Source organism: Macaca mulatta, chromosome 6 (genome assembly GCF_049350105.2).
Source record: "Macaca mulatta isolate MMU2019108-1 chromosome 6, T2T-MMU8v2.0, whole genome shotgun sequence".
In the NCBI taxonomy this organism is placed as follows: Eukaryota; Metazoa; Chordata; class Mammalia; order Primates; family Cercopithecidae; genus Macaca; species Macaca mulatta.
The window spans coordinates 15773519-15800615 of record NC_133411.1 but is presented as its reverse complement, the minus strand read 5'-3'; the positions used below and the strand labels follow the sequence as shown (position 1 = coordinate 15800615).

Sequence of the window (27097 nt, the reverse complement as noted above, 5' to 3'; positions counted from 1 at the left end):
ACATGCTGACAGTGAATTGGATCAGGCCTGGAATTAGCCTAAGTCATTTTGCTACAGTTGTGGCATACAGACCCTTGTTAAGGTGAACAAGGCTGCTTTTAAGCAGGAATCTGAGGAGTTCTGCTGTCGGCATTGTTTACGGACTGATAGTGAATTCATGATATACACCTGGTCTTGGTGAGCTCTCTGCTTGGTTGAGGTTGGTAACATAGGAGAAACATACTTATGAGACCAGAAAGATATTAGAAAACCTCAGCTGAGACTGCAATGTGGGCTCCTTGGTTCTGAGCTGTTCCAGATCAGAGAAAGTGCATCTTGCCAGGACCCCTACAATAGGAGAACAGGAACCCCCTGGATTCAGGATGTTTGTCCTGAGGAACGAAAGAGCCAAAGCACAGAGAGGCCCAGCGCCCTTACCTCAATGGCATGCTGGAACTGCTCGTGCTCTCGTTGGAGCTGCTCTGCCTCTTGTAATGAGCTGGCTGTGATAAGTCCGGCATTTAACATGGACTCTCCGTTGCGGATCCAACCCAGCACCTGAAACATTACACAGGGTAACTCCAAGCAGCGGACTTTCCAGAGAATCCTGTGGACCATCAGGGGTGAGATATGAGCGTGCAAGGTGGTCCAGCTGCTCCTGGTAGGTACAAAGCACTGATGGCTTCATCATCCTCCTGGCAACAGCCTGATGTTCTTCCACGGTACCTGATTGCAAGTGCTGCATCTTTTTACTTAGTTCTGTTATTTTTAGTAGCAAATGGGAAATGAAAAGGTGGAGGGTCCAGTGGATTGTTGATACTAGTCCACAAGCCAGAATAGATTAAGGGCTACATTTTAGAAAACCTACTGACACCAAGAATTCCTTGATAATCAAGAAAAGCATTTTTCATTCTCTTTCAGCATTTTTAGGACTGAAAAACTGGCAACTGCTTGAAAAGTGTGAACTAATTTATTTCACGAACTAATTTTCCAATTTACCTGCAGTGTTGAATGGCATAATAAAAAAGGTATGAATAACACCATGCTACAATGATCAGGTTCAAACCATGAGCTTCTCAACTGCACACACACTCAGAGGAAGTAAATTCTGACAGTGGAAACCACAGATTGTGGGAGGTCTTCTGGATAGTTGGATGTGGAAGAGACCTCAAGTAACCTATATAATACCTATTGCCCTCTCGCTTACTTAGCACAGAAGTACTTTTATTGTCTAAGCCCTCTCCCAAAGTTGGGGCTTTACTTAGAAAAACTCCAACTAAGTAAAACCCCAACTTTGAGAGAGGGCTTAAACAATAAAACCACTTCTGTGGCTGGGGTTTTCTAAGTAAAACCCCAACTTTGGAAGAGGACTTAAACAATAAAACCACTTCTCAGCTCCTGTTACAGCTTGGCTACAGCAATGTACAAGTCTAGCCAATGAAAGCAAAGCAGGAATCTCTGGGGAAGTTTGTGAAAATATTTCTTTTGTGATAGAGGGGCTGCCTCTTTCTCATTATGTGTTCCCCTTCCTGATAATTTGGGATATGGAAGTGATGGCTGGAGCTATAACACCCACTTGGCAACCAGAAGGGAAAGGCCGCCCATCACCAAGATTTCAGCCTAATGTACCACGGGAGCACTAAATGCAGACCAGCTATCTTCTATATCCTGACTTGTCACATGGGGAAAACACCTTTTCAAAGCCACTATTTTTTAGTCTCTGTTATAGGCAAAGGCAAATCCTAAGGGATACATTTATTTATTCCGTTATTTCTTAAATTGTTTTGTGTTTTTGCAAGAAGGAGCACTTTGTTAGCAGGTCACAACACTTGTTTATATTAAAAATATCCACGCTACAGATGGCATGTGGGAGACCAAAAGGTGCTCTTTTCAACAGTTCTGACTGAAGAGTCTACCTGCCCCAGTGTGAGTATCACCTACTTCTGCACCACCTCCTGCTCATGGTCCAGAGGCATCTTAAGTCCCCTCCAACCAAACTCACTTTCTGTTTGCTTTCTCTGCATCTTTCAGGGCACCATAAACTTTTCTCTCCCTCCATCAAGCCAGTTAATAAAATGTCATATCCACGCATAGAATCCCACTGGTACTGAGCCAAAAGCAATCCCTTCCCCATGTTCTATTTTCACTTTGTCATGCCATCAGGATGTGGTAATACGGTATCCTGATAACACAAGAAATGACCCAGGCATATGGAGTCTGAGAAACAATCCAGATCCTAACAGTACTGGGCAGAAAAAGTCATATAAGAGGCAATATGCTCAGGCTTTCAAGCAAGAGACAGACTATCAATATTGAAAGAAACCAAGGGCTGTTACCTTCTAGTGCTGCCCGTGCTGGATGAACAGCCAGCCAGTCATCCTGGCCACTGGCTCCCTTTTCACACATTAGGGATGGCTGTAATGGGGGTGTGTGTATGTGCGCATTATCTTATATATCAAGACAGCTGTGTTCTGAGCGGGCACAATCCTCCCCAATGCTACAGGTCAGAATTTCCAGGAAGTTGATATCAAACGTCTGTAGCGCAGCCTCCCCAAGCATCCAGTCGCTTGCTCACCTGTTTCACTTCTGCCTGCAGGTGGCGAAGCTGCACGCACTGCTCCAGGTGTTTCCGATGCTGCTCGGCGGCTAAATCCAATTCCTGCTGTTTTTCATGAAGAAACTCCAGCAGGTCCTGGACCCGAGTTGCCATATCTACATCTCTATCGCAAAGCAGCTCCACGCCTGTGGACATTAAAGGGAGACCCTAGAATTCAGCTAGCACTTCAACCTTCTGTTCTCAAAGGGCGGATGGCACAAAATCTGCTTTTGTGAATGATCTGCCCAGCTAGGGGCCAAGCCATTATGCTGAAGGGCAAGTTCAAGGAGGGTAATGTGTGTCAAAGGATGTACAGGCAATCAATCCACGTCCACATCCCATCCATTTCTACTCCCACACTGATAACTAGGAAAGTGCAGCATTCTTTAGAAATGAGCGAATTTCAGGGTTTTTTTGTTGTTATCCTCATTACATGCAGTTTCCTCTTTAGTAAGCATTTAATTTGTGTGAAATGAATAATGCAATATGCAGGTTGTTGTTAAGTTTCTAATACAATTCTGAACCTATAGTGACATCTGCTGGTAAAATATAAACTAATAAAATAAAGAATGCGAAAATGTTTTCCTGGGATTTATAGTTCATTCACAGAGATACAACATGTCATTGTGTAAAATTAAAGTTCATGATACTTAAAATAGTATGTGAGAATATCATGGGTGAGTACTCTAACCATGTTAAATGTGACTGTATTACATAAAAATGCAAAACATTCTTTTAAAGAACAGGTATCTAGAATACCTATATCGTAGGAACTAACAAAATGTGCAGTCATCCCACTGAAATAAACTGAATTGCCATGAGGACATGAAGAAATCACAACGGACACAGATGGAATGAGCCTCTTACCAGAGGCCTGGACCTCATTGACATACTGCAGAAGATCCTGCCCTTGGTGGATGACGTCAAAAGTCAAGTTGTTCATGGTCAAGGCTTTGTCTGCGTGGTGCTGGAGGCGCTGCTCTGCGATCGTGAGATCTTCGGTGTCGAAGTCATTCATTTGCTGAGAAAGCTCATCATTCCAAGACTCGAGGTCTGAGATAATCTGAAAGAGGAAGGTATTTAAGATCAAGACAAAAAAAAAATACACGCAGCCACCTCTCACTCTGTACCAAGTAAGGAAGAGTGTCTCTCTGTCAAAGAACAGAGACGTCAAACACTTAAGATGCATGACTTCAGTGGTATACAGATCACACCTCAATAAAGCTGTTTAAATAAATTAAACATAAACAAACAAACAAACAAACAAATAAATAAATGGACACAGAAGCCAGATGAAGGGGTTCCCACTGGCCAAAGATACCAAAAGAGAAGATAAATAAATTACTGAAACTACGTAAAATATATTGTATATACAAAAATCCATTACTATTCCTAATGGTGTTCAAAAATAATAAGAGAAGCTAAAAGTCAAAAAAAAAAAAAAAAGAAAGAAAAGAAAAAGTATTTGGTTTCTACTAGAAGTAGACAGTAAATTGGCTAGGGGTGGTGGCTCATGCCTAGAGTCCCAGCACTTTGGGAGGCCAAGGTGGGAGGATCACTTGAGGTCAGGAGTTCAAGAACAGCTTGGCCAACATGGCAAAACCCCATCTCTACCAAAAAATACAAAAGTTAGCTGGACGTGGTGGCATGCGCCTGTAGTCCCAGCTACTTGGGAGGCTGACATAGGGGGATCGTTTGAACCTGGGAGGCGGAGGTCGCAGTGAGCTGAGATGGCACCATTACACTCCAGCATGGGCAACAGAGTAAAACCCTCTCTCAAAAAAAAAAAAAAAAAAAAAAAAGTAGATAGAAAACCAATCATTATCCTAAATATTAGCACTTAACTAAAAGATAAAAGAACATTTTATAATGAAGAATTCCTCTTTATAGATGAATCTAGCTATTAAATGCAGAAAGAATAATAAAATTGGAAAATTGTTTTCACATTCTCATAAGCAATGATCATCAGCACATAGTGAACCACTGTGAGAAAAAGGCTGAGGGGATTTAACCACAGAAGGCTCAGCATGACGGTGCCTGAACCGGCCTCAGGATCCCCAGGGAAGTGGGATTAGACAGGCCCAGCCTTCGCATGGGGAACTACGATGCACCACCTCGGAAAGACTCTTGCACAACAACAGAACTAGAATCAGGTCTTTGCATCTAACTTCTAAGTTTAGAGGAAACACCAGGGAAACTAAAAGTTACACAACCTAAAATAATACAAGTGAACAAACACTGAATGTGGGATCTGGTTCCTTTGACAACCGATCTAGTTATTCTAGCAAATGATGGCATAAAAAAAAGAGGAGGAGGACAAAAGAGAGACAATTCTAGATTAAGAAATTGACCATTAAACACAAGAGCCAACTTCACGTGCCTCCTAATTGAGGCACCCACGTCAATCTGAACATGCTGGGAGTTGATGACAATAAGAAATGACTGTTAAATTGGGGAGATGTTTAGCTGATTGTGGGGATGTAAGAAAATAGCCTCATCTTTTAGAAAAGCCATTAGAAGTGAAAGAATAAGCTGGCAATGATTTTCTCTAGAACACTATAGCACAGCAATAACCAAAGAAGGTTAACCAGGCTGGTAAAATCATGCTGAATTTGTGGGACAGGCACACGGTAGTTCCATTGTACTGCCATCTGTACTTTTGTATAGCTTTGAAGACATTCATTCATTCATTCATTCATTCATTCAGAGATGGAGTTTCACTCTTGTCACCAAGGCTGGAGTGCAATGGCGCAATCTCCCCTTACTGCAACCTCCGCCTCTGGGGTTCAAGCAATTCTCCTGTCTCAGTCTCCCGAGTAGCTAAGATTACATGCCCCTGCCACCACGCCTGACTAATTTTTGTATTTTTAGTAGAGACGGGGTTTCACTATGTTGACCAGGCTGGTCTCGAACTCCTAACCTCAGGTGATCCGCCCGCCTCGGCCTCCCAAAGTGCTAGGATTACAGGCGTGAGCCACCACATCCGGTCATAATAAACTTTAAAACATAACTCCATACTCCTATGGGCCATCAGATGTGGCATCTTCCTGGATAAGAGAGGAAACCCGGCCAAAGCCTAAACTGCTCAGATCTTCATTTTTCAGGATTAAAGAGAACAGAGCTTCTCAGGCTGTGATCTTGTAGCAGCTTCTGAACCATATCTGAAGCTGGCCTGAGACTGGGCTGCAGGTACAGCTTCCTCTATTCAGGATGCACTCCCCCAGGCTCTGGCACGCTGGCTCTATCTAGGACACTTGTAATTTTGTGGCCTTGCTGGGGGAAAAATGTATGTTTTTGTTTCCTGATCTGGTTCAATGAAACTGGGAGTACTTTCATATACTTACAATAAATACAACTTTTTTAATATTAAAAATTTTTTTTCTCTTTAAAATAGTATGAAGATAAATGAATCAATTTTTTTTTTCAAGTATCAAAATGTCCTGGAAGAAAAACTGCAACTAATGCTTCTGGTTGGTTTGTGTTTCCTAGTTGAAAATATTCCATATGCAGCTAAGTTTTACAAAAGTGAGTCCTTTGAAGTCAGAGAGGGGAGTGGACCTGGCTGGTCTCCCCTTTAGTCTGTGCTGCTACCTTGGGGAGGCCACGGCAGGCCCTCACTGGGCAGAGGCCAGCGTGCAGGTGCCTCTTCTCTGCATAGCTCCACGTGGATCTAAAGGTCAAGACTCTGAGAGCACCTGAGCAGGTTTCACCAAGCCACGTGTTTAGGGTTTGACTCCTTTTTTGTTATTCACTAATGATGAGCATGAGCAGAGCCAAAAAGGTCTGTTGTTGTTCATGAAAACAGTGCTGGAGATTTAGACAAGTGGCCAAGCAAAGGCATCCAAGAGAGTCCTGCGCAGGGCTGACTTGGTCCTTGCATCACAAACCAAAACCACTCCCCAGGGCAGGCCTATAGACAGGCCCAGGGGAAGTCACACGGCCCACTACGGGCAGAAGGTCCTTCCTGTGCCGAGGTGATTGAGGGCAGGCTACGCACAGCCCTGCCATCCCCAGCCTGAGTGGCAAGGACTGCTGATGAGTTCTAAACCAGAGACGAGAAATAAATATTAAGGGGGTGTGCTCTGCAGGTGTCTATCAGCAGTCACAGAGGAACCACCGGGCAGCCCAGAGGTATGTGGAGGAGGCCTTTGGGCCGTCACAGCCACCAGCTGCATGAAGCGGCCAGACTCCAGGACAGCAGGCTCACCCGCGGAGGGGAGCTTTGGCTCCTTTCGTCATGTCCCCAGGTAAATTCGCACTCACGCGACTAGACTGACTTCTGCTCGCACGGTGTCAAAAAAGCAAGCTCCTCCTAAGCACAGAACCCAGAACCACTCTCTTTGTGTTGAAGAAAGATAAAAGACACCTGTAACTTCTTTCTCCTGTTCACATATAAGGTGCAGAAGTCCATGTTTAGGTAAGAACTATGGATAATCTGAGAACACCTCTTTGGGGGGAAATTCGGTTTTCTATTATCTAAAATGCTATGACCACAAGTCAGGATTATTCCCACTCTGGGAGAGAGAAGGGCAAGAGAGAGAAAGACAGAAAGAGAAAGGGAGGAAGCAAGGAAGAGAGAAGGTAGGAGAGAGTGAAGGTGGGGAGAGAGAGAAAAGGGGAAGGTGAGGACAGGAGGAGAGGGGCAAGGATGAGAAGACGAAAGGGAGGAAGAGAGGGAGGGCTGCTGCCTGAAGCTGATGACTGTGCCTAAGCTGAGGACAAGGGAGTGCTGTGTGCGACCCAATCAAGGTTTAAACACCCCAAGACTGAGAGAAAGCTGTGCTGGCTTCCTTCGGTTCTGCTCAGTGCTTGCTGTGCTCTGCTCCTGCCACGCGAGCTGCCTGCTCTACTGTTTCCAACGTTAGGGCCCAGGGTTGAGCATCCCCTGGCCTCCCAGGGATGATCCAATTCCAGCCTCCAGGAACCCTCTCTCCCTCCCGGACCCCTCCTGGTGCAGAGGCTGGGGGTGTGGGTGAGGACACAGGACCTGAGCGGGGCAGAGACAAGAGGGCACTGGTGCTGTGGAGGAAGCCAGGGCTCCCACAGGCAGGCAGGCAGGCAGGCAGGCGCCGGCCACGGGACACTCACGTCGATGGCGTCCCTCTCGAAGATCCGCAGCTGCAGGAAGAGCTCCAGTTTGATCTTGCGCTCCTGGAAGAGCTCCTCCATCTGCGACTGCGCCTCATCCAGCTGCTGCAGCACCGTCTCAATGTGGTTGATGGAGCTGTTGTGGGGGGTCTTGTTACTGGAGATGGCAGAGTCCCTGCGAGAGTGCACAGAGGAACAGGAATTGGATGAGAAAGTCACACATTGTTAGACACCAGATCCGGCCACGCAGATCTTCAGGGGAAGAAAGCTGGCAGGAAGCTGCACTGCTTGTCTCAGAAAATGGAATGGGCTGCTCCCCTGCAAAACAATATTAGGCTTCCTCCTCGGAGCAATCCTGCTGAATGTGAGGATACACTGAAGAATTTCTCTGGCATTTTCTGAAATCACTCTGTAAGAAGGCTAATAATTATAGAAAATCACTTTAGAGTTGTATTTTTAGCCACTTTTCTTGTTAAGTAAAAAACGGATGATACCTGGTTAGTATAAATGACAGAATCATATTGGACATGAGAGGTTAACCTTTAATGCAATCAATTAAGCCTTTATTAAGTAACCGCCTCCTGCCTCTCCCAGCAAAAGTGAACGTCATGTAAAGTTATCAGTCAACGACTTGAGAAACTGTCCTGAGTGATACAGTAGAGGGTTAAATGGTCCCCCTGACCCAATAAAAAAAATCTGCTTCCAGAGGAAACAAAACCAACCCTGGCTCTGCCTCCATATCCTGCTTTGAAGAGCACTTGGGGGTGGGTGTCTGCCCCTTGCAGGCCTGGCTGAATCTGGACGTTGGGAGGTGAATACTTCTGTCCTCTAGACCGGCCTGAGGGCGCAGTCCTCGGAGGCTCACATTCATCTCGTTTATAAAGAAGTGTCAATAATTACTAGTTGGATGTTAAGAGAAAATATTACAATTAAATTATGTGGCGTATTAGTCGACGTTATAACGAAAACTATTATGAAGTTAAACTGTAAGGAAGGAGGGAAAAGAAAAGAGAGAAGAGAGCCATTTCTCTCCTTTGTCTTCACGACGCTGCTTGCTCTGCACTGAGCTGGACAGAGAAGCAGAGCTGACTGCCCACAAGAGTAAAAGGGGAAGGGGAGTCACTGGCAGGGCTTCAGAATCCGTTTGGACCAGGAGAGGGGTGAGGCCCACCTGAGCTGCTGGATGAGGTCCTCCCCTTCCTTGATCACGTTGACAGTCACCTGCAGGGTGGTCTGCTGCTGCTGGCCGAAGCGCTTGATGAGGTCCTGCACGGCCTCCACCGACTCGGCATACACGTCGTCCAGCAGCTCCTTCTGCAGCTCCTCCAGCCACGTCCACAGCTGGGAAAGGGGAGAGGTGGGTGAGGCCGGCCGGCCTGGCTGCACCACCAGGTGGGCCGCACGGTGTCCAAGTGGCCCCAGCGGAGTCGGTGTGTGACTTGCCCTGGGAGGAGACTGGTGACAGACCGCTCCCAGAGGGAAGGAAGGAAGGACAGGAGGGAGGGGCATCCAGTCCCACTGCCAGCGGAACACATGCACAACAAAAGCAGCATGCCACCGCCGCAGGGAGGAAAATAAACAGGCGGGCAGCACTGTCACAAAAGAGAAAAAGGAAAGGGAAGGGAAACTGCTCTTTCCCATTCTCCTGAGGCTCAATCCAGAGTGTGGTGGAAATAAGAAAAGACCCTCAGTCCACAGAAACCTCTGCTGACATAAGACACCTTCTCTGACATGTCTCAGGCTCTTACGTAGCAGGTGGACACTTTTATTTCAAGTTTTCATTATTAAACCACTGATTTCCCCCGGAAGCACACAGAAGGAAGTGCACAATGTGGTGAAAGGAATTCACCACCGAGCCTGGCCGGGGACCAGGGTGTGGAGCTAGGGAGGTGACGGCACCAGCCCAGGCCCCGCAGTCAGGCTGCCAACAGTTCGGGCCTTTGACGGAAAGAGTGTGCACGCCGAAAAGACGCAGACACCTCCACTGCCACCACCGTAAAACGGGCTGCTGGAGACCTAGGAGCAAAGACACCCTGGAACGAGAGTGGCAAGAACGGCTCTGGGCCTGGTGGGAGCCGAGGAGCACAGCCTACTTCCTGCAAGTCCATTAACTCCTGCAGATCTCTGGGGTACTATTCATGGAACCGAAAAAGACAATTAATTACACTAAGCAGGCCCTGGTGGCTTGGCAGCGGTTTGGATGTGGAGAAAATGCTTTCAGCCTCCTCAGGGACTAAGAGTCAGCTCACACATCTTCTGTATGTCTAGTGAGAACAGCCAGCTCAGCTGGCGAGATGGGGCAAGTTGGGACCTCCCGCTTGACACCCTGTCCAATGCCTGCTGCCTCGAGGCTCGTAAGTCAAAACTGTATGTGCAGAAAGAAACTGTGTGTGCCTGTGGTGTTCTGTTTCCAAGCCAAGCTTTTTATAAAACGGCTTTACTGAGGACTAACTGACGTACTATAAGCTGCACAAATGTAAAGTGTCCAGTGTGAGTTCTGACATTTGTCTATGCCCAGTTCACCGTGAGCCTCTCCCTCATCCCAAAGCTGGCTGATGCCCTCTGTCCCGCTCCCTCCCTGGCACTCACCTGCTCTCAGCCGCTGGAGATTACCCTGCATTTTCTAAAATAATTTCTAGAACTGGACTGGGACAGTATGTACTTTTTTTTTTTTTCTGTCCAGCTTCTTTCATTCAGCATTATTACCCTGAGATTTATCCACACTACTGTGTGTATCAAGGGTTCATTCCTTTTCGCTGTCGAATAGCAGTCCCTGTATGTATGAAACCACAGTTTATCCCTTCATCTGCTGGTGGACATCTGGGTTATTTCCAGTTTGGAGCCACTACAAATAAAGCTGCTATAAACATTTGGGCACAGCCTCTGTATGAACTTACGATTTCCTTTCTTTTAGATAAATATCTAGGTGTAGAATGGCTGGATCATATGGTAGGTGTATGCTTAACTTCCTAATAAACTGTCAAGTTTTTCCAAAGCGGTGTATCATTTTTACCTTCCCACCAGCAGTGTATGAGAGTTTCAATTCCTCCACTTCCTCACCAATAACTGATGTGGTCAGTCTTTTTAACTTAAGCCATTCTAAATGAGTGGTATATCTCACTATGGTTTCAATTTGCAATTCCCTAATTATTAATGATGGCAAACCCAAGCTAAGCTTTTAAGTGTTCTTTTGCTGTCAAACATATCTTTAAAAACACACTATTACCAAATGACTTTGTTTCTCTGAAATATGCATAGAGACTTCCATTTGTAACAAAGAAAATCTTAGTATCAATTCCACACTACAATTTGTTCCCTGAGCAATATTTATATATCTAAAATATACTTTTATTGTTATCTGCAAGTCAATACACATTCAAAATACAGCAGGCCAATTTTAAAGTAAGAAAAGTGCTGGCAAAGAAATTATTTTTCAGTCCTGTTACTCAGTGTCCTAAGAATTAATTTTACTGAAAACATTAAAGTAAATAAAACATTTGTTCACTTTTCTCATATTATCCACCCTATTTTTTGTGTCTAAGTTATCAAATTTCATATAGTTCAAGAATTTTAATCAATGGGGTTTTAGAGATAGGCCAGTTCAAAATTTTCATTCTCTAGATTAAGGAAGAGAAGCCCCAGGTGATGAAGTGCTATGCCCGAAAGCTGGTATCAGAAAGAATACTTCGCCAGAGTTGGCATCAATATTTAATTCCACATGAAAATGCCACTCATCAACTCACCAAATACGAACTGATGCCCTGCACCATCTATAAAGGGTCTATAATCAATAAGATGCTTTCTTGTTCCTTTGTTTTCCTCTAAATTCTCATGAACATGGCAGCTGCATTTATAAACAGGAAAGATCATGGCATGAAGGACTCTCCCAATTTGCACTAACATTTCCCATGAAAAACATTCTAAGTTGCTAAGTCACATGGTATAGTAGTAACAGTATTATAAGACTTAGAGTAAGGCGATCTGGATTTAGGAAATGCTTTACGAAGCATTAGCTGTGTGACCTAAGAGATCACTTAATTTCTCAAGAAACTCGGTTTGCTAAAACAGGGATCCTAGGAATGCCAATGCCACCTCAGGGCGTCGCTACGAGGAGCAGATGAAAGAGGACACACTGGAGGGCTTCCCGTCAACAGCAACGCTCTAGACGGAATTATCACCCTGGTTATAAGGATGGACTTAAATTAACTGAACAGGCAAGATTTGCTCAAAGAAACCAAGTATGTGCCAACTTGGCTGCACTGAGCTATAACTAACCAATTACCAGAAGAAGGCTGTAATGTTTCATGAAAGAGTCAAAATATTTAATCAAAAACATCCACGACATTATCCAATCCATGGACATTTCTACTTAAGATGGTAACCTGCCTTCCACATGCAGGTGGTGGGGTGGGGCAGGCAACTGGCCACACACAGAGGGTGCCCACTCACTCCCAAGACAAACCCTTTGAGTCGCATGCAGCCACTGCAGCCTTCCACCCTCCGATTCCTCTCCTCAGATGGACACTGTGAAAACGCGGTGCTGTGCAACTGCGTTGATTCTGCTCACAAAGAAAATAAACCATTGATTTCACTCCTTTCTCTGAAAAATCTCAAGTGTATCTTCTGCTTGAATACACTCCTTCACTGAAGCTGCCCCCACCTCGTCACTGTCCAATGGGACCCAGGAAATGGAGTACTCCCAGGTCCCCTGCCGGTGATAACTACAGTACTAATTAATGGACACAAAATGGAGAACACTTAAGCAATTAACAGGGGACTCTGCATAGTCAACTTATTATTCTGTCCCACTGCTGAGATGCTAGCAACGGTGCTGCCTCTGCACTTCATGTTCAAACTTGGAGCAGAAGTGGATGATTTAAGCAAATGTACATCTGAAAAAGGTCCTCAGAAAACAGTTGACACTCTACAATCCTGCAGCCCATTGCTCTTCTCTCACTCCAATCAAATTGGAAGAAATGTAGCTGAAAATAAAGGTAATGGAGCCAATTCTGACCCAAATATTAAACCTGCAGCACAGCAGGAGGGCGTCTGGCTCACTTGGTGACAAGTTGCCCTTCTGGGCACTGAGAAACCAGGTCCCCTGCTGGCAGGAGCCAATGGTGGCCTGTGGCTGTAGCTGCACTCCCCTTTAGCTAGGTTCTTAGGCCACTAACAGAAATTGATATCTCTTCTTTTAAATCTGTTGAGAAAACAAAAACACTTTTTAAAAAAAGCCTACTAGAAAAACAGCAAAATCAGCAAAACAGAACAAAATTACTTAAGGCAGCAGTAGAGAATTTGCATATCCTGAACAGGACACATCTTGTAGCAAGGCCCTGAAATACAGGTGTCCCAACCACCCTCCCAGCCCTGCTCAGACAGGAGGGGTCAGGCCCCCAGCACCGCTGGGCCCTCTCCCTGAAGCCCTGCCAGCCAGTTCTGGGCCCTGAACTGGGAGATTAGCAGCCTGTCCTGACTCATTGTGAGGCCTCACTCAAGGACCCAACTTGTGGTACAGGAAGGGGGACAGGCTGCCCATGTGGGTGGGGACCCTTGCAAAATTCCTCTTCTCCAGCAAATACTACCAAAAATACCATTTAAGATACAAAAGCATTTTGCCAAGTCTCACTTTTATACTCTGGTGAAGAGAAGATGAGAAATGACCCGGAACTGGCCGGACGCACAATGCATAGCTGTGCTTCTAACAACTCCACTGCAACAGCCTGACAGCGACTATGAGTGCTTCTTCCATAAACGATCACTCAAATTAAACACTTCTCATAAGAGGTAACAGACAATAATGACTAAGAGTGTAGGTTGCGAAGCCAGATTGCTTGGGTTCAAGTACTGACTTAACACTTCCTAGGGTGTAACTTTGGACAAGTTACCTGGATCCAGCTCTTTTCTCATCTATAAAATGGGCATGGTAATAATGCCTGCTTCAAAAAGTTGCTTGGGGCTGGGTGTGGTGGCTCACGCCTATATTTCTCAGCACTCAAGAGGTCGAGGCAGGCAGATCACCTGAGGTCAGGAGTGTGAGAACAGCCTGGCCAACATAGTGAAACCCTGTCTCTACTAAAAATACAAAAAAATAGCTGGGCGTGGTGGCACACGCGTGTAGTTCCCGTTACTTGGGGGGCTGAGGCAAGAGAATGACTTTAATTGGGAGGCAGGGTGCAGTGAACTGAGAGCATGCCACTGCACTCCAGCCTGGGCGAGTCTGTCTCAAAAAAAAAGAAAAAAAAAGTTGCTTGGAGGTTTCAATGAGAAGACAATGTGGAGTGACGAAATAAGTAAATGCTAGTCACTGTTACTGTTTTTGTTCTAAGAAAAACTCTTTTCATAATAATAAAAATCACAATTTTAAAATCTTTCTCTAGATATTTTTCAAAACACATTTGGGTTCCTACCAATTGTTCAAAATATGTCACTTGGTCGAGTAAACTTAACATCATCCCACATTTATATCTTTTTACTCCTAAAAATAGTACAGTATGAGGAAAACATGCTAGAATTAGTCTGTTAGAGTCTATAGAAATCACTTCCTCTCAATTCTAGGGGAAGTGCCATGAATCTTTAGGGGTCAAACGTTTTCCCTTCCACCTGGAAGTTAAAAAACAAAAAAACACACAACTAGTGTATTCCCCGCAACATCCTGGATATTTTACCGCACACTGGATGTGCTCACCCTCCTGCTGGCCGATGAAACCAGTGAAGAGCCACAGGTACCGAGGAGACCACCAAGGAACTGATCCTGGGATCATGACATTAAAAAAGGACAAACTAAATGAGGCAAAAGGAGCAAGGCTACATTTTAACCATTTAAAATACTTGCCCCTTTGGAATTTTTCTGTCTGGTCCTACAGGAAATATTCTCATTCAATTTGGAGAAAAAAGTCTTAGATAAAGGTCACTTCTAATATCAACTGGGGGTGAATGGGCACATATCATAATGAAACACCATTCAAGGAAAGTCTGTTTTTAAGTTTTTAAAATAGTGTATATGATGCCTAAAATATCCTCGAATAAAGAAATGAGAAATACCCTCTAGGATGCCTATAAAATTCTTACCATAAACTTACTAAGATAAAAAATTATACTTCTGGGCATGCTGCAAATTTATAATAAAAAGATAAATCTTTGCCCAGCAGCAAGAGAGTTGTGTCCTATGGAAGTTCACAGCAGTCTGGATTCTACTGAGAAACACGAGCAGGTCTGGCAGCAGCAGGGTTAGGCAAGGCTGCCCCCTGGAGGTCATCAGAGCTACTGCTGGCCATCTCTACTGCTGAGAGGTGCCCGGGGGGATCTGCAGGCCAGAGTTGCTGGGTGGAAGAGGACCTGAACTCAGTCCACAAGTGGGCTGCAGGTGTGTACAGGACCTGGCTCATGGACCAGGATCCACACAGAAGGATGACTAGGAAGGGACACAGAGTTCTGTGGTGAAAACCCGAGTGATTAAGATGTGGGAAGCCTCCCACAGGCCTCTATGGGCCCCACAGCTCTGCCGGAGAAATTCCCTGAAAAGCTAGCTTTGAGGTGAAAAGGCCCCCTCCTCACTACCTGGAAAGGGAGACCCCGCTGCAGGGGGCTCCGAGAGGACCTGGCTGGGGTGGAGGACCCTGGGAAAGGACCAAGACTCCAGTTAAGTGGAAATTAGGATCAGGGCCCTAAGCTGGGAATTGTTGCAGCTGCAACCTTTCTGTGCTCCCCAGTGGGGTACGAGCTGATGCAGTTTGAACCGAGGCTATAATCAGCGTCTGTCTGGAGGTGGGGTATGGAAGGAGGGGCCCAACACATCTGCTAGGGTCCTTATCCCATGCGTGGTCTTGGGAAATTCTTGGAGCACCTATCTTCAGTTTTCTCCTGTATGAAATGAAATCATTAAACTACATGCATCTTCTCTAACTGGAAAGCCAGAGTGAAAATCCACATGTGAAGTGTTCAACTTCAGCAAGCACTTGGTGAACAGAAGCTGCTGCCATTGCTATCTGTTTCCCTACTCTTGTTTTTGACAAAGACAATCATCTGGGTACTTGTGGTAATGGGCGAGCCATAGGGCCAGCAGGGGAAGTATGAAAGCCACAGCTTCCCAGACCTGCTGCAAGGCAGAAGCAGAAGTAGGAGTTTCAATGGCAACTTGCAGGTGGAATCTCAGAGGACAACCACTATGCACATAAAATGTGATTCAGTTTCAGGTATAAAAACCAGGGAGAAAAACGGAACTGCCTCAACCATGTGCCGCATGTTCCTCTGTCTGAAATGACGAACTGTACTGTGGGTCCACATGCCTGAGGCCTGATTAAGGAAGAGTATGAGTTTGGGAAGCACCTTTTCATTCTTCGGTAGGTAGAATAAAACATCCCTTAATACAAGGGTCACCAAAGCGTGGGCTGCAGACAAGTATTGGTCCGTGGCTTGTTAGGAGCTGGGCCACACAGTGGGAGGTGAGCAGCAGGCGGGCGGGCATTAACACCTGAGTTCAGCCTCCTGTCAGATCAGCAGTGGCATTAGATTCTCATAGGAGTGCAAACCCTACTGTGAACTGTGCATGTGAGGGATCTGGGTTGTGTGCTCCTTAAGAGATGAGAATCTAACTAATGCCTGATGATCTGAGGCAGATCAGTTTCACCCTAAAACCATCCCTGCCCCCACCACCACCGCTGGTCTGTGGAAAAATCGTCTTCCACAAAACCGGTCCCTGGGGACCGCTGCCTTAATATGATCAAAGAAAATTTATGAAGGATGTATGGGGTGGAGGAGGGGAGGAACAGAGAACAAATCAAAGTTGGCATCATGAAGTAATTATCCATGCAAACGTATTACATGTAAGGAAGGAGGAAAAAGCAGAAGAAACACAGCGGCATATTCAGGGCAGCAATGCACATTAAGATGGGACAGTGCATGGGCATTCCAGCACCAGAGGGTGGATGCCCTGCAGAGGCGTGAGACTGAGTACAGGTGAGGCACAGGGGATGCGGTGATAACACCCAAGTAGGACAGAAGACGGACGTGACTGAGCTGGGTCCAAAGCTCACAGAGGAAACAATATGGACTTAAACTAACCAAATGGTATCAAGCCTAAAAGAAGAATTTGACTTCGGGAATTTTTTATTTTCCTTCCATTGCCCAACATCCCCACAAGATAAGACACTCTCTTCAGCATAAGTTGTTATCCAGGGGTGTCAAGCTTGGGGAATGCTGCTCCCCCATCCTCAGGTCATCTGGACAGCAGCCATAGTCTCTCACTGCAGTTGGCCAAAGCCTAATTCCTCCTTGCCGTGACACGTCTTCAAGGACCTGCAGACAGCGTCCATGCTCCCGCAGCCTGCCTGCCTTCCTCGGGGTGACATTTCATTTCTTGAACTCTGCGGGGACAGCATGACCTGGAGCTCCTTTGACACCAGCTCACTCCTCCCCAACATTCTCCCCTTTCAAAGTATACTATGCAGTCATAAAAAAGAAGGATAGTATGTCCTTTGCCACAACAGAGACAGAGCTGGAGGCCGTTATCCTTAGCAAACTAATGCACGAACAGAAAACCAACTACACATGTTCTTACTTACAAGTGGGAGCTAAATAATGAGAATACATGGACACAAAAAGAGAAACAACAGACACTAAGACCTACTTGAAGGTGGAGGCTGGGAGGAGGAAAAGGATCAGAAAAAATACCTATTGGGTGCTATGCTTAGTACCTTGGTGAAGAAATAATCTGTACACCAACCCCCTATGACATGAGTTTATCTCTATAATCTGCACATGTGCCCCTGAACCTAAAATAAAAGTTAAAAATCAACATTTTTTTTAAAGATGAATTTTGGTTTATATTAAATGGAGAAAGATAAAAGTTCAATTCGTATATTGAAAGCAAAAGATGGAAAACAGGATTGGCTTCTTCAAAGGCTCATCTTGTAGAACTGCCTCTTGGAAACTTTCCAGTAATGTACTAAAGACAGCAGTCGCCACGACTGTCAATTCCCAAAGGAAGAGCACAGCTTAACCTTGGCCGCTTCCGTGGGATTCCCAAAGGTTTAATGAAATGACTCCTCTAAGAGAGTCTGAAAGTAAAAGTCTTTAACATTTTAAAAAAGGAGCAAGGAAAGGGATGGGGTAAAACACACACATGCTCATATGCGTGCACACACACACGCAGGAAAAACACACACGCCCATGTGCGTGCACACACATATACACACAGGAAAAACACATGCTCATGTGCATATACACATACACACACAGGAAAAACATATGCTCACATGCATACACACAAACACGCAGGAAAAACACACATGCTTTCATGTGGATACACACAAACATGCAGGAAAAACATGCTCATGTGCGTGCACACACAAACATGCAGGAAAAACATACATGCTCACGTGCATGCACACACATACACAGGAAAAACACACCTGCTCACATGTGTACACACACAAAGATGCAGGAAAAACACACATGCTTATGTGTGTACACACACATATACACGCAGGAAAAACATGTCCATGTACGTGCACACACACGCAGGAAAAACACATGCTCATGTGTGTGCACACACATATACACACAGGAAAAACACATGCTCACGTGAGCGCATACAAACATGCAGGAAAAACACATACTTATGTGCATACACACAAACACACAGGAAAAACAGGCTCATGTGCATGTCTGTGTACACACATGCAGAAAAAACACATGCTCACATGCGTGGACAGACATATACATGCAGGAAAAACAGGCTCACGTGCATGTGTGTACACACATGCAGGAAAAACACACATATACACATAGGAAAAACAGGCTCATGTGCATGTCTGTGTAGACACATGCAGAAAAAACACACATCACACATGCTCACATACATGCACACACATATACATGCAAGAAAAACAGGCTCACGTGCATGTGTGTACACACACGCAGGAAAAACATGCTGATGTGCGTGCACACACACATACAAGCAGGAAAAAAACACATGCTCACATGCATGCGCACGTACACACAGATGCATGCGCACATGAGGAAAATGGAAAGGGCATTTTCCTTGCCAAGGAGATGTTTCTAGTAGAAATAAATAGAACTGTGGCCAGTACTTGCTGAAAATTAAACACAAACATGACTCCCCAGAAATGATATTTCATCAATTGTTGAGCACTAAGAAGTCTGAAGAGTGTATAAATAACCAGTGTAATCTGTTCGAGGATATTATAATTACGGTTTCCAGGGCATGTTCTTACTAGATGATCATTCTGGAATATATTCTGTTTGTATTACTCTCACACTCCTCAAGTCAGTTTTGCCCAGTGTGGACACATTAAATTGATGTGATATTCATTAAGCAAAACCAAACGACGTAGGGGCTGGACAACTGAACACAATACCCACGTGATCCAAACAGCAGCCAGAAAGCAAGACAACGGCTTCTCTGGTCACCACAGTGGAAGGAGTTATTTGGGGGCATGACAGTATTGTGGACTCAATCAAATAACATATGTAAGCCCATTTCTTCGTTAAACACATGCTGTTGCCACCTGCGTGATTCTTATTCTGTACTGATTCAAAACACTCATATATTAAAACTGATTAATGAAACTTTCTGTGACTGATTTGGTGCTGTGATCTGTTGGGATCTGAATTCTATCATCTGACATATCTGACAAGCCCTTGTCAAGATTTGATACACTCACCTTCCAAACCAATTCAACCACTCACAGACTTTCTGCATGAGAACAGACAACCCGCAACATGATGCTGCAAACTCCCTCCAGCACTGCTGACGTCATCCACTCACCAAACCCTGCACTGACAGTCTCACTCGCAAAGCTTTTCATGCAGCAACAATTATTTTGGCTACGGCACTAAGCCTGTCCTTGCTATACGCTGGAAATTTGCCCATTTTTAAGAAAAATCGCACTGAACACAGCAAAGTAGTTTTCCGGATGCCTGAATTGGGATGAGCAGTCTCTCCAGATGTCACATAGACATAAAAGTTCTGAATAGGTTACGTGCAGTCAGTTAAAAGGCAGGACTGCACTCTCCTCCCCTACACACATATACACGCAGGAAAAACAGGCTCCCGTGCATGTGTGTACACACATGCAGAAAAAACACACATGCTCACGTGTGTGCACACACATGAACATGCAGGAAAAACAGGCTCGTGTGCATGTCTGCGTACACACATGCAGAAAAAACACACATGCTCACATGCGTGCACACACATATACATGCACTCCTCCCCTGGTGACACCAGGGATTAAACTAGTCTGTTCTGCAGGACCTCGGGTCCACCTGAGATGACTGGTCTATCATCACCTGTCACTACCTTTGTCAGTCAGGACGTCTGATCTAACTGTGGCTCTAGACTGGAAGTGACTTCCTTACGTACCTGTGGGGTATGAGGACTGTCTTACTATCAGAAGCTTGCCTCCTGCCATCTTCTACCTGGAGATCAGTGTGGGAGGATGAGAGTTTTGGCCTCGTGCTAACACCCTTGGCTGATTCTTTTATTATAGCCATTCAAACAGTCTAATTCTAGTAACTATGCTAACAGACAGCACATATTTTCCTTCCTTGTCTACAAATCACATGTTGAAAGGCCTGGTCAAATGCCCACCCACTAATTCCACTACACGTCCTTCCTCAAGCCAGAAACCTACTAGAGAACAAAACAAAGTTAATGTGTAATAACTTGTTCATTCACTTTTCTTGACCAGCGGTTTAAAAATTGTCTCTAGAACTCTGCCTAGGATTAACCTCATTCTGAGTAATGCGTGAAATCCACCTTCTTTGAAAAGCACAAGTGCGTTTTCAGCTTCTGGCATCCCCTCACTTTCCCACAGTTGCTTGGACTGATATGCTCGATACGGGGATACAATTATCAAGTTCTTTTGGTACCCGGGGATCTAATTTGTCCTAGAACAGAGGCTTGAACGTACTTGGATTAAATAAGTGTTTCCTTACAAAGCCTTCATCATCTGGGCTTTCGCCTCTTTTGGCCCAGGTCTGGAGCGTGGTCCCTCGAAGAGACCAAGAGGCAAAGTGAGAGATGATGGGGTCTGCTTTCTGCTTGTCGTCCATCAACATCACAGCTCCCAAGCAGAAAGCTCGACCCTTCCTTGGGCTTCTGGGTCTGAATTTTGTATTTCAACAAATGGAAGGGAAAACAAATGATAACAAAATCCAAAAATCCTTATCAGTCTCTCCAAGCCTGGATTATCTGGAGCTTTTAAGCTGTCCCGGTAAAACTCTAGCTAATACATTGTTGGCCAATCTCTCTACCTATTCAATCAGAACAACGGCAATCAGTACAAATGTGTCGGAAATACACACGAAAATACATACAGGTACGTTTACCTCTTTCCTCACTGAACCAAAGACTTGCGGTTCTTTGATAACAAAGTATTTAGTTCATGAAGCTGAGTATCAAAATAAGAAACAGAGAACCATAAAATGCCCTTTAAAACAGAAATTTAACAAGTAAACAGGGCTGGGCACAGTGGCTCATGCCTATAATCCCAGCACTCTGGGAGGCTGAGGTGGGTGGATCACTTGAGGTCAGGAGTCTGAGGCCAGCCTGGCCAACTTGGTGAAACCCCGTCTCCACTAAAATGGTGGTGGGTGCCTGTAATCCCAGCTACTTGGGAGGCTGAGGCAGGAGAACTGCTTGAGCCTGGGAGACAGAGGTTGCAGTGAGCCAAGATCACACCATTGCAGTCCAGCCTGGGTGACCGAGTGAGATTATGTCTCCAAAAAAAAAAAAAAAACAATCAGGTAAACAGGGCTATTCATGTACACCTATTTCTAATTGAGCATTTTAGGGCCTTAACACTGCATTTCTTGACCTTGTGTTGAAGTGCCTCACCTTTTACATTGCATTAATCAAGTCCTATCGACAAACAGCTAATTAAAGCAGATATTTACAACCCCCCATTTAGAAGTGACCCTCAGCCAGAAACTATTAAATCTGAAGTCAGCGGGCAGTCTTATATTTTCAATCAATCCCTACTGAAAAACTGCGTCACAAATGAAGATAATAAACTGTTAATTCCTTCACCCGATAATCATCTACTCGGTGACTATGAGGTGTCAGTTATATCAGTGCTGCGTGGTCTTCCACAATAACTTCTAAGCTCTCTGTTGGCATAAAACTTTTCTCTACTTGAAAATATTGATCTGATGTTAACAAATAGAAGTTGCATAAATTTAAACCACAATTTTACATCATCTTACAGAAAAAAATTTAGTGTTTTAAGTTATTCTGATAGAAGGACTTTCAGGTAATATTATAATATACTCTTTTCCCACTGGCCAGTACAAATGCTTTATACATGTTTATTTAGAGGGAAAAAAAGTCACTTATTTCTGTTGAAACTTTAGCTGGGCTCTAAGATCTAAATACTTTGTACTTACTGATGTGTACAAAGTGATTTTTGCCAATATGAATGGAACCATGGGTAAGGGTTCTTCCCAGCAGTCTACTCTGTCCTGAGGGGCAGCAGCTGGAGTTGGACGGAGTTGTGTATATCCCATGAAAGGCTTTTGGTTTTGATGTTAAGAACAGAATCAGAGTAAGGTTATTACTCGGAGGAAGACAGGAATTAGATTAAGCAGTTACTGTTGCCCAAAGATTAATGAGGTAGAGACAATATTATACCTAGATATTTGTATCTTTGCCCCTTACTTTAAAGTCTGTATTATTTTATCTATATCGACAAGTTACAATCAGGGTTGAGACAGGAAAAAAGAACACTGACCAGCAGCTACTCTAAGAAAAGCATTCTGAGGTGCTTTCTATGTGTAATTTGTCTCACATCCCTTAGAGACTCTATTATTCCTATATTGTAGCTAAGGAAGTTGAGGTACTACTCAGTAACTTATCCCAGATCACTCGGCAAATTTAGGGGGTATGTTTGTTACACTATATTTTCTCAACTATTTCAATAAAGATTATATTTTTATAGAAAGACAAAACTGACTAGATCTATTTTTTTGGATATTCCCACCAATGGGAAGACCACCTGTTTTTTAAAATCAGTATGCCACACTAGATACTGCAGTCTATGTAAAGACATAATGCTATGCCAGTAGCTGGCAAGTGATGCCAAGGTCAAATCTAATGCTCAGTCACACAGGGGCTGATGATGCAGTCGACAGTTCTAGGCTGTTAGTTTCCTCTTGCTTTCACTGGCTGGTGGACATATTTAATTACTCATTTGTACCCATGTCAGAAAAATAAAATAAACCAAATGTTTAAGAGCATATAGAGAGAGTTTAATGCACTGAAGAGTGCAGCTAAATAATTCGATATTAAACAAAAATTACTGAGGCATGATCATATACGTCAAACTTTCTACTCTAAAATATCACATGTTGGATTTTAACCATTCTCACTGACAAACTTGAAGCAATCCCGGACTTGTGAGATGCTGAAAAGCTGAAGATCACTCATACATTTCTGGTGGTAACGTACCATGGTACACTCATTCTGGAAAACAATTTGGCAGCATCTTTTAAAAACTAAACATGTGGCTACAAAGGACCCAACAAATGCACTCCTGGGCATTTACCCCAAAGAAATGAAAACATGTTCACGCAAACACCCAGACAGGATGTTCACAATTTCCGTATATTTCCCTGTAACAGCCAAAGCCTGAAAATAACTCAAATGTCCCCAATGGACAAATAGTTAAATAAATTGTGATATATCCAGACCATGAAATACTACTCAGCAATAAAGAGGAAGGAACTATTGATACATGCAACAAAGTGGGTGTATCAAAGAAATTATGCTGAGTTAAAAAAAAAAAAAGCCACCTCAATAAGTTACATGCTGCATGACTTATGTAACATTTTAGAAATAACAAAATAATAGAAGCAGAGAAGAACAGATAAGTGGTTGCCAGGGGTTAGATATGGCTAAAGGAAGCCAGCACTGGGAACCCTCTGATTATGGGAAAATTCTGTATGGTTCTGTATCTTGAAAGTGATAGCAGTTCCACAAATCTATACATGATAAAAATGCATAGGACTAAACACACACATACACACGGGCATACATACACATCTAAACCTCATGGAAAGTGAATAAGCTCTGCAGCAAAGTCAGTGTCCTGGTTTGCTTGTGTACTGAGATTATGCAAGATGCTACCACTGTGGGAGGCTTGGTGAAGATGCACAGGACCTCCTTGTCCATTTCTCTCTCTTTTTTTTTTTTTTTGCACCTTTTTGTGATTCTATAATTACTTCAAAATAAAAAACAGAAAGAAAAGCTAGGGAGTATGTTTAAAGATAAGACATCTTTGGAGGTACAAACAAATGATCCTCAACCTAAGATGGTTTCACTTTGATTTTTCAACTTCACGGTGGACTTATTTGGGCATAACTCCATCACACATGTAAGTCAAGGAGCATATGGACTTACAATGGTTCAACCTGTGAATTTTCATCTTTGTGATAGTATTAGTGCATTTTCAACAATAGATTTATTGGGATGTAACCCTCTAAGTTAAGAAGTGTGTGTATATATGTGGGGTGGAAATAGGAATGAAAGAAACAAAAAACAAATCATTTTAGAAAATAAAGACAGATGACTCATCAGCAAAAATACTTCCAGGAAGGGCAAAAGGAAAGGCCTGGAAGCTGGGAGTCAAATTTTAGAGAACTTTGCACAAAAGACATAAGTCATCTGGAGGAATCCAGTGCACACAAGAGACTGGGATAATTCAGAAAACGACTGTGTTCTGCGGCTGCAGAGGGTCATTTCCACGCAGAGCAAAAAACCACACCTCCCCTGGGAAAGCCCCCGAGGAGGAAGTCAAGCCTGCTTAGTGACAGGCCCTCCACTGGAACCACTGATCATCAGAGCACCCACCGGAGGGCAGCCAGTCCACACAGTGAGCACTGTGGCCCTTTAGCCAGTTTTCCTGTTTTAGTTTAAACACCAGATGCCTGGTGCAGGCTCCAGCTCCGCAAGGGAAAGAAGGAAAAGAAATCTGGGCCCTCTAAGCAGTGGGTGCTTGAGAGAGCACTGGGTATGTTTTCAATACACTCCTGGAGCAAACTTGGTGAAGACCTGAGGGTCAGAGGAGAGGCAGCTCCAAGAGCCTCACCTACCAAGAAGCCAGAGCGCACCTGCTTCGCAGGAACCCTCCCCCAGCCCCAGAGCAAGAAGCCCGGCAGCTCTGGCTTTCTCCCTCTTCTCCCCTTGCAGAGCTGAACAATGGTCCCAGCACAAAGACGCTCAAGTGTTAGGCATAAAGACAGAGCCAGGCTGGTGTCTGTAACAAAACATCTCCAGGTGGCTGGGAGGCCTTTGTTTTTGACTTCTGAATAAAATGAAAGGTTCCTCTTTTCCCAGCCATTACTCAAAACAAAAACTTGTCCCAGTTCAGTGTGTAAGTTTGCAGAAACAGAACCAAGAGGCTTCCTTTACTTAAACTCAGCAAGAATCACAGCCCAATTCAAGTGGGAATGATTTTTCCTGGGAAACCTTGGCTTCTGAGAACAAAAATCAATGCAAGGGCACTGAATCAATTCCAGAAACAAACTCTGGCTGAGAGCTCAATGTCACCACCTGGTTGCCTCAAATAACCCACACATTTCAAGGTAATTATCAGTTAACTCAGGACCCAATTTTGAGAATGAAGTTGAATGAATAGGAATGAATGAAAATAGTTATGCTTTTGCTGTATTTGAAAATGGAAATCTCATTCAATCGCTAAATCTATCATTAAATCTCAGAATAATGTGCTAGAAATAGACATCACTTATTTCACAGGCTTTCACTGAGTATCTGCCAATTCCAGGAGACAGACTAGTTAGTGGAAACACAAAGGTAAGTGAGACATGGTCCTGGGCTTCAAGGAACTTAAAGTCTAAAATGTAGGAGACACACAAAAGCAGAAGCATGTTCTTTTGGTCACTCATTTAGGTATCACCTCCTTGCACATTACCATTGCCTTGAGACACACTTTGGAATGAATGAGTGAGTGAAAAGAGTGAATGAACAAATAAACAGGGAAAAATGCATTCAAAAGGAAAGGAGAACAAACAACAAAGGACACACAGCAGGAGCATTATCAACCGAACTGACGTGAATAAATGCCATACACAGGACTGAAGGGAATGCATACTGCAGGCGGACTGAGAGTGGACCACAACGTGTAGGAGGAGAAAGATCCTCCCCAAATCAAACCAAAACTTACGTCAGGCCAATCAGCATTCCTTTCAAATACTTAAACAACAAAACAGAAACAGAACAAAGCATCAGGCTACAAGCATTCTGAAAGGAGGCTACGAACCTCCAGATTCTTTTTAGAGAAAACAGCGTTCTGGAAAACTTCCAAACCCGGGCTTGAGGGGCAAACTGAGGCCGAAATCTCTATCAGCCACCCGCTGCATTCTACCTCCAGGTAGAAACTATTTGTCCCCCAGGTAAAATGTGTCCCCTTTTCTCTCTTCTCAGGAACAAGTGTCTATTCTGTCCTCTGGGGTGAAAGAATCAGAGTCCAGAGGTCTTAGTTTTTGGAGCCTAAGAGCTTGGTCTTCAACAAGACTTCCAGCAGCCACCTTCTTCCAGGGGTTTCTTAAAGAGATTCCTGAGCTAACGCTCAGTAAACATCACCTTGACTTCGTACCTTTTTAAAGTGAGTTGTTATGACCCCATGTTTGTATTACTTGTTCATCAGAAGGCCAGGAATTTATTGCAAAAAGAGATGGTGACAACTATACTCCAGATAAAGTGAAGAGGAGAGCCACTGTGGAACACTTGGCAGTGAGGAAAACTAACTTCTGACTTCTGTCAGGAGAGCCTTTGGCGGCAATTTCTAAAAAGCTTCATGAATCTGCCTAAATAAAAATGAGAAGCTACTTTTTTTTTTTTTTTTTTTGAGACGGAGTCTCGCTCTGTCGCCCAGGCTGGAGTGCAATGGCATGATCTCAGCGCACTGCCAGCTCCGCCTCCTGGGTTCACGCCATTCTCCTGCCTCAGCCTCCCGAGTAGCTGGGACTACAGGCGCCCGCCACCTCGCCCGGCTAGTTTTTTTGTATTTTTAGTAGAGACGGGGTTTCACCGTGTTAGCCAGGATGGTCTCAATCTCCTGACCTCGTGATCCACCCGCCTCAGCCTCCCAAAGTGCTGGGATTACAGGCGTGAGCCACCGTGCCCAGCCAAGACAAGCTACTTTTTCTATCTTCCTCTGTGTAATTTTTAATTGTATGATCTGCTTAAGAAGAACAGATTCAGATAACGTGCTTCTTATAGCAATTTTTTGTTCATCTGATATGTAAATACATTTAGTGACTTTATGCAAACACCTAGCAAATTAGCATGATTTCCTCTTCTTGGCCCATCTAGCTTTTCATTTTAAACGAATTAAACTTGTTCTAAGCTTATCTTAGTTTTCATTCAGTAACCAGCTTCAAAATACAATG

At 44.2% G+C, this 27097-nt stretch overlaps 1 protein-coding gene across 5 annotated transcripts in view; it reads right to left on the bottom strand.

Annotated features, from left to right (window-relative positions):
• The window catches only part of TRIO (trio Rho guanine nucleotide exchange factor), a 366542-nt gene that overhangs the window by 140645 nt on the left and 198800 nt on the right, over positions 1-27097 (bottom strand). For all 5 annotated transcript variants that reach the window (XM_015139750.3, XM_015139749.3, XM_078004622.1 and 2 more), the window contains exons 12-16: positions 8835-9004; positions 7664-7838; positions 3443-3638; positions 2555-2721; positions 418-537 (exon numbers count right to left, since the gene is read on the bottom strand). In XM_015139750.3, the coding sequence (XP_014995236.3) occupies positions 418-537; positions 2555-2721; positions 3443-3638; positions 7664-7838; positions 8835-9004 (828 nt within the window). The remainder of the gene's footprint in view (positions 1-417; positions 538-2554; positions 2722-3442; positions 3639-7663; positions 7839-8834; positions 9005-27097) is intronic.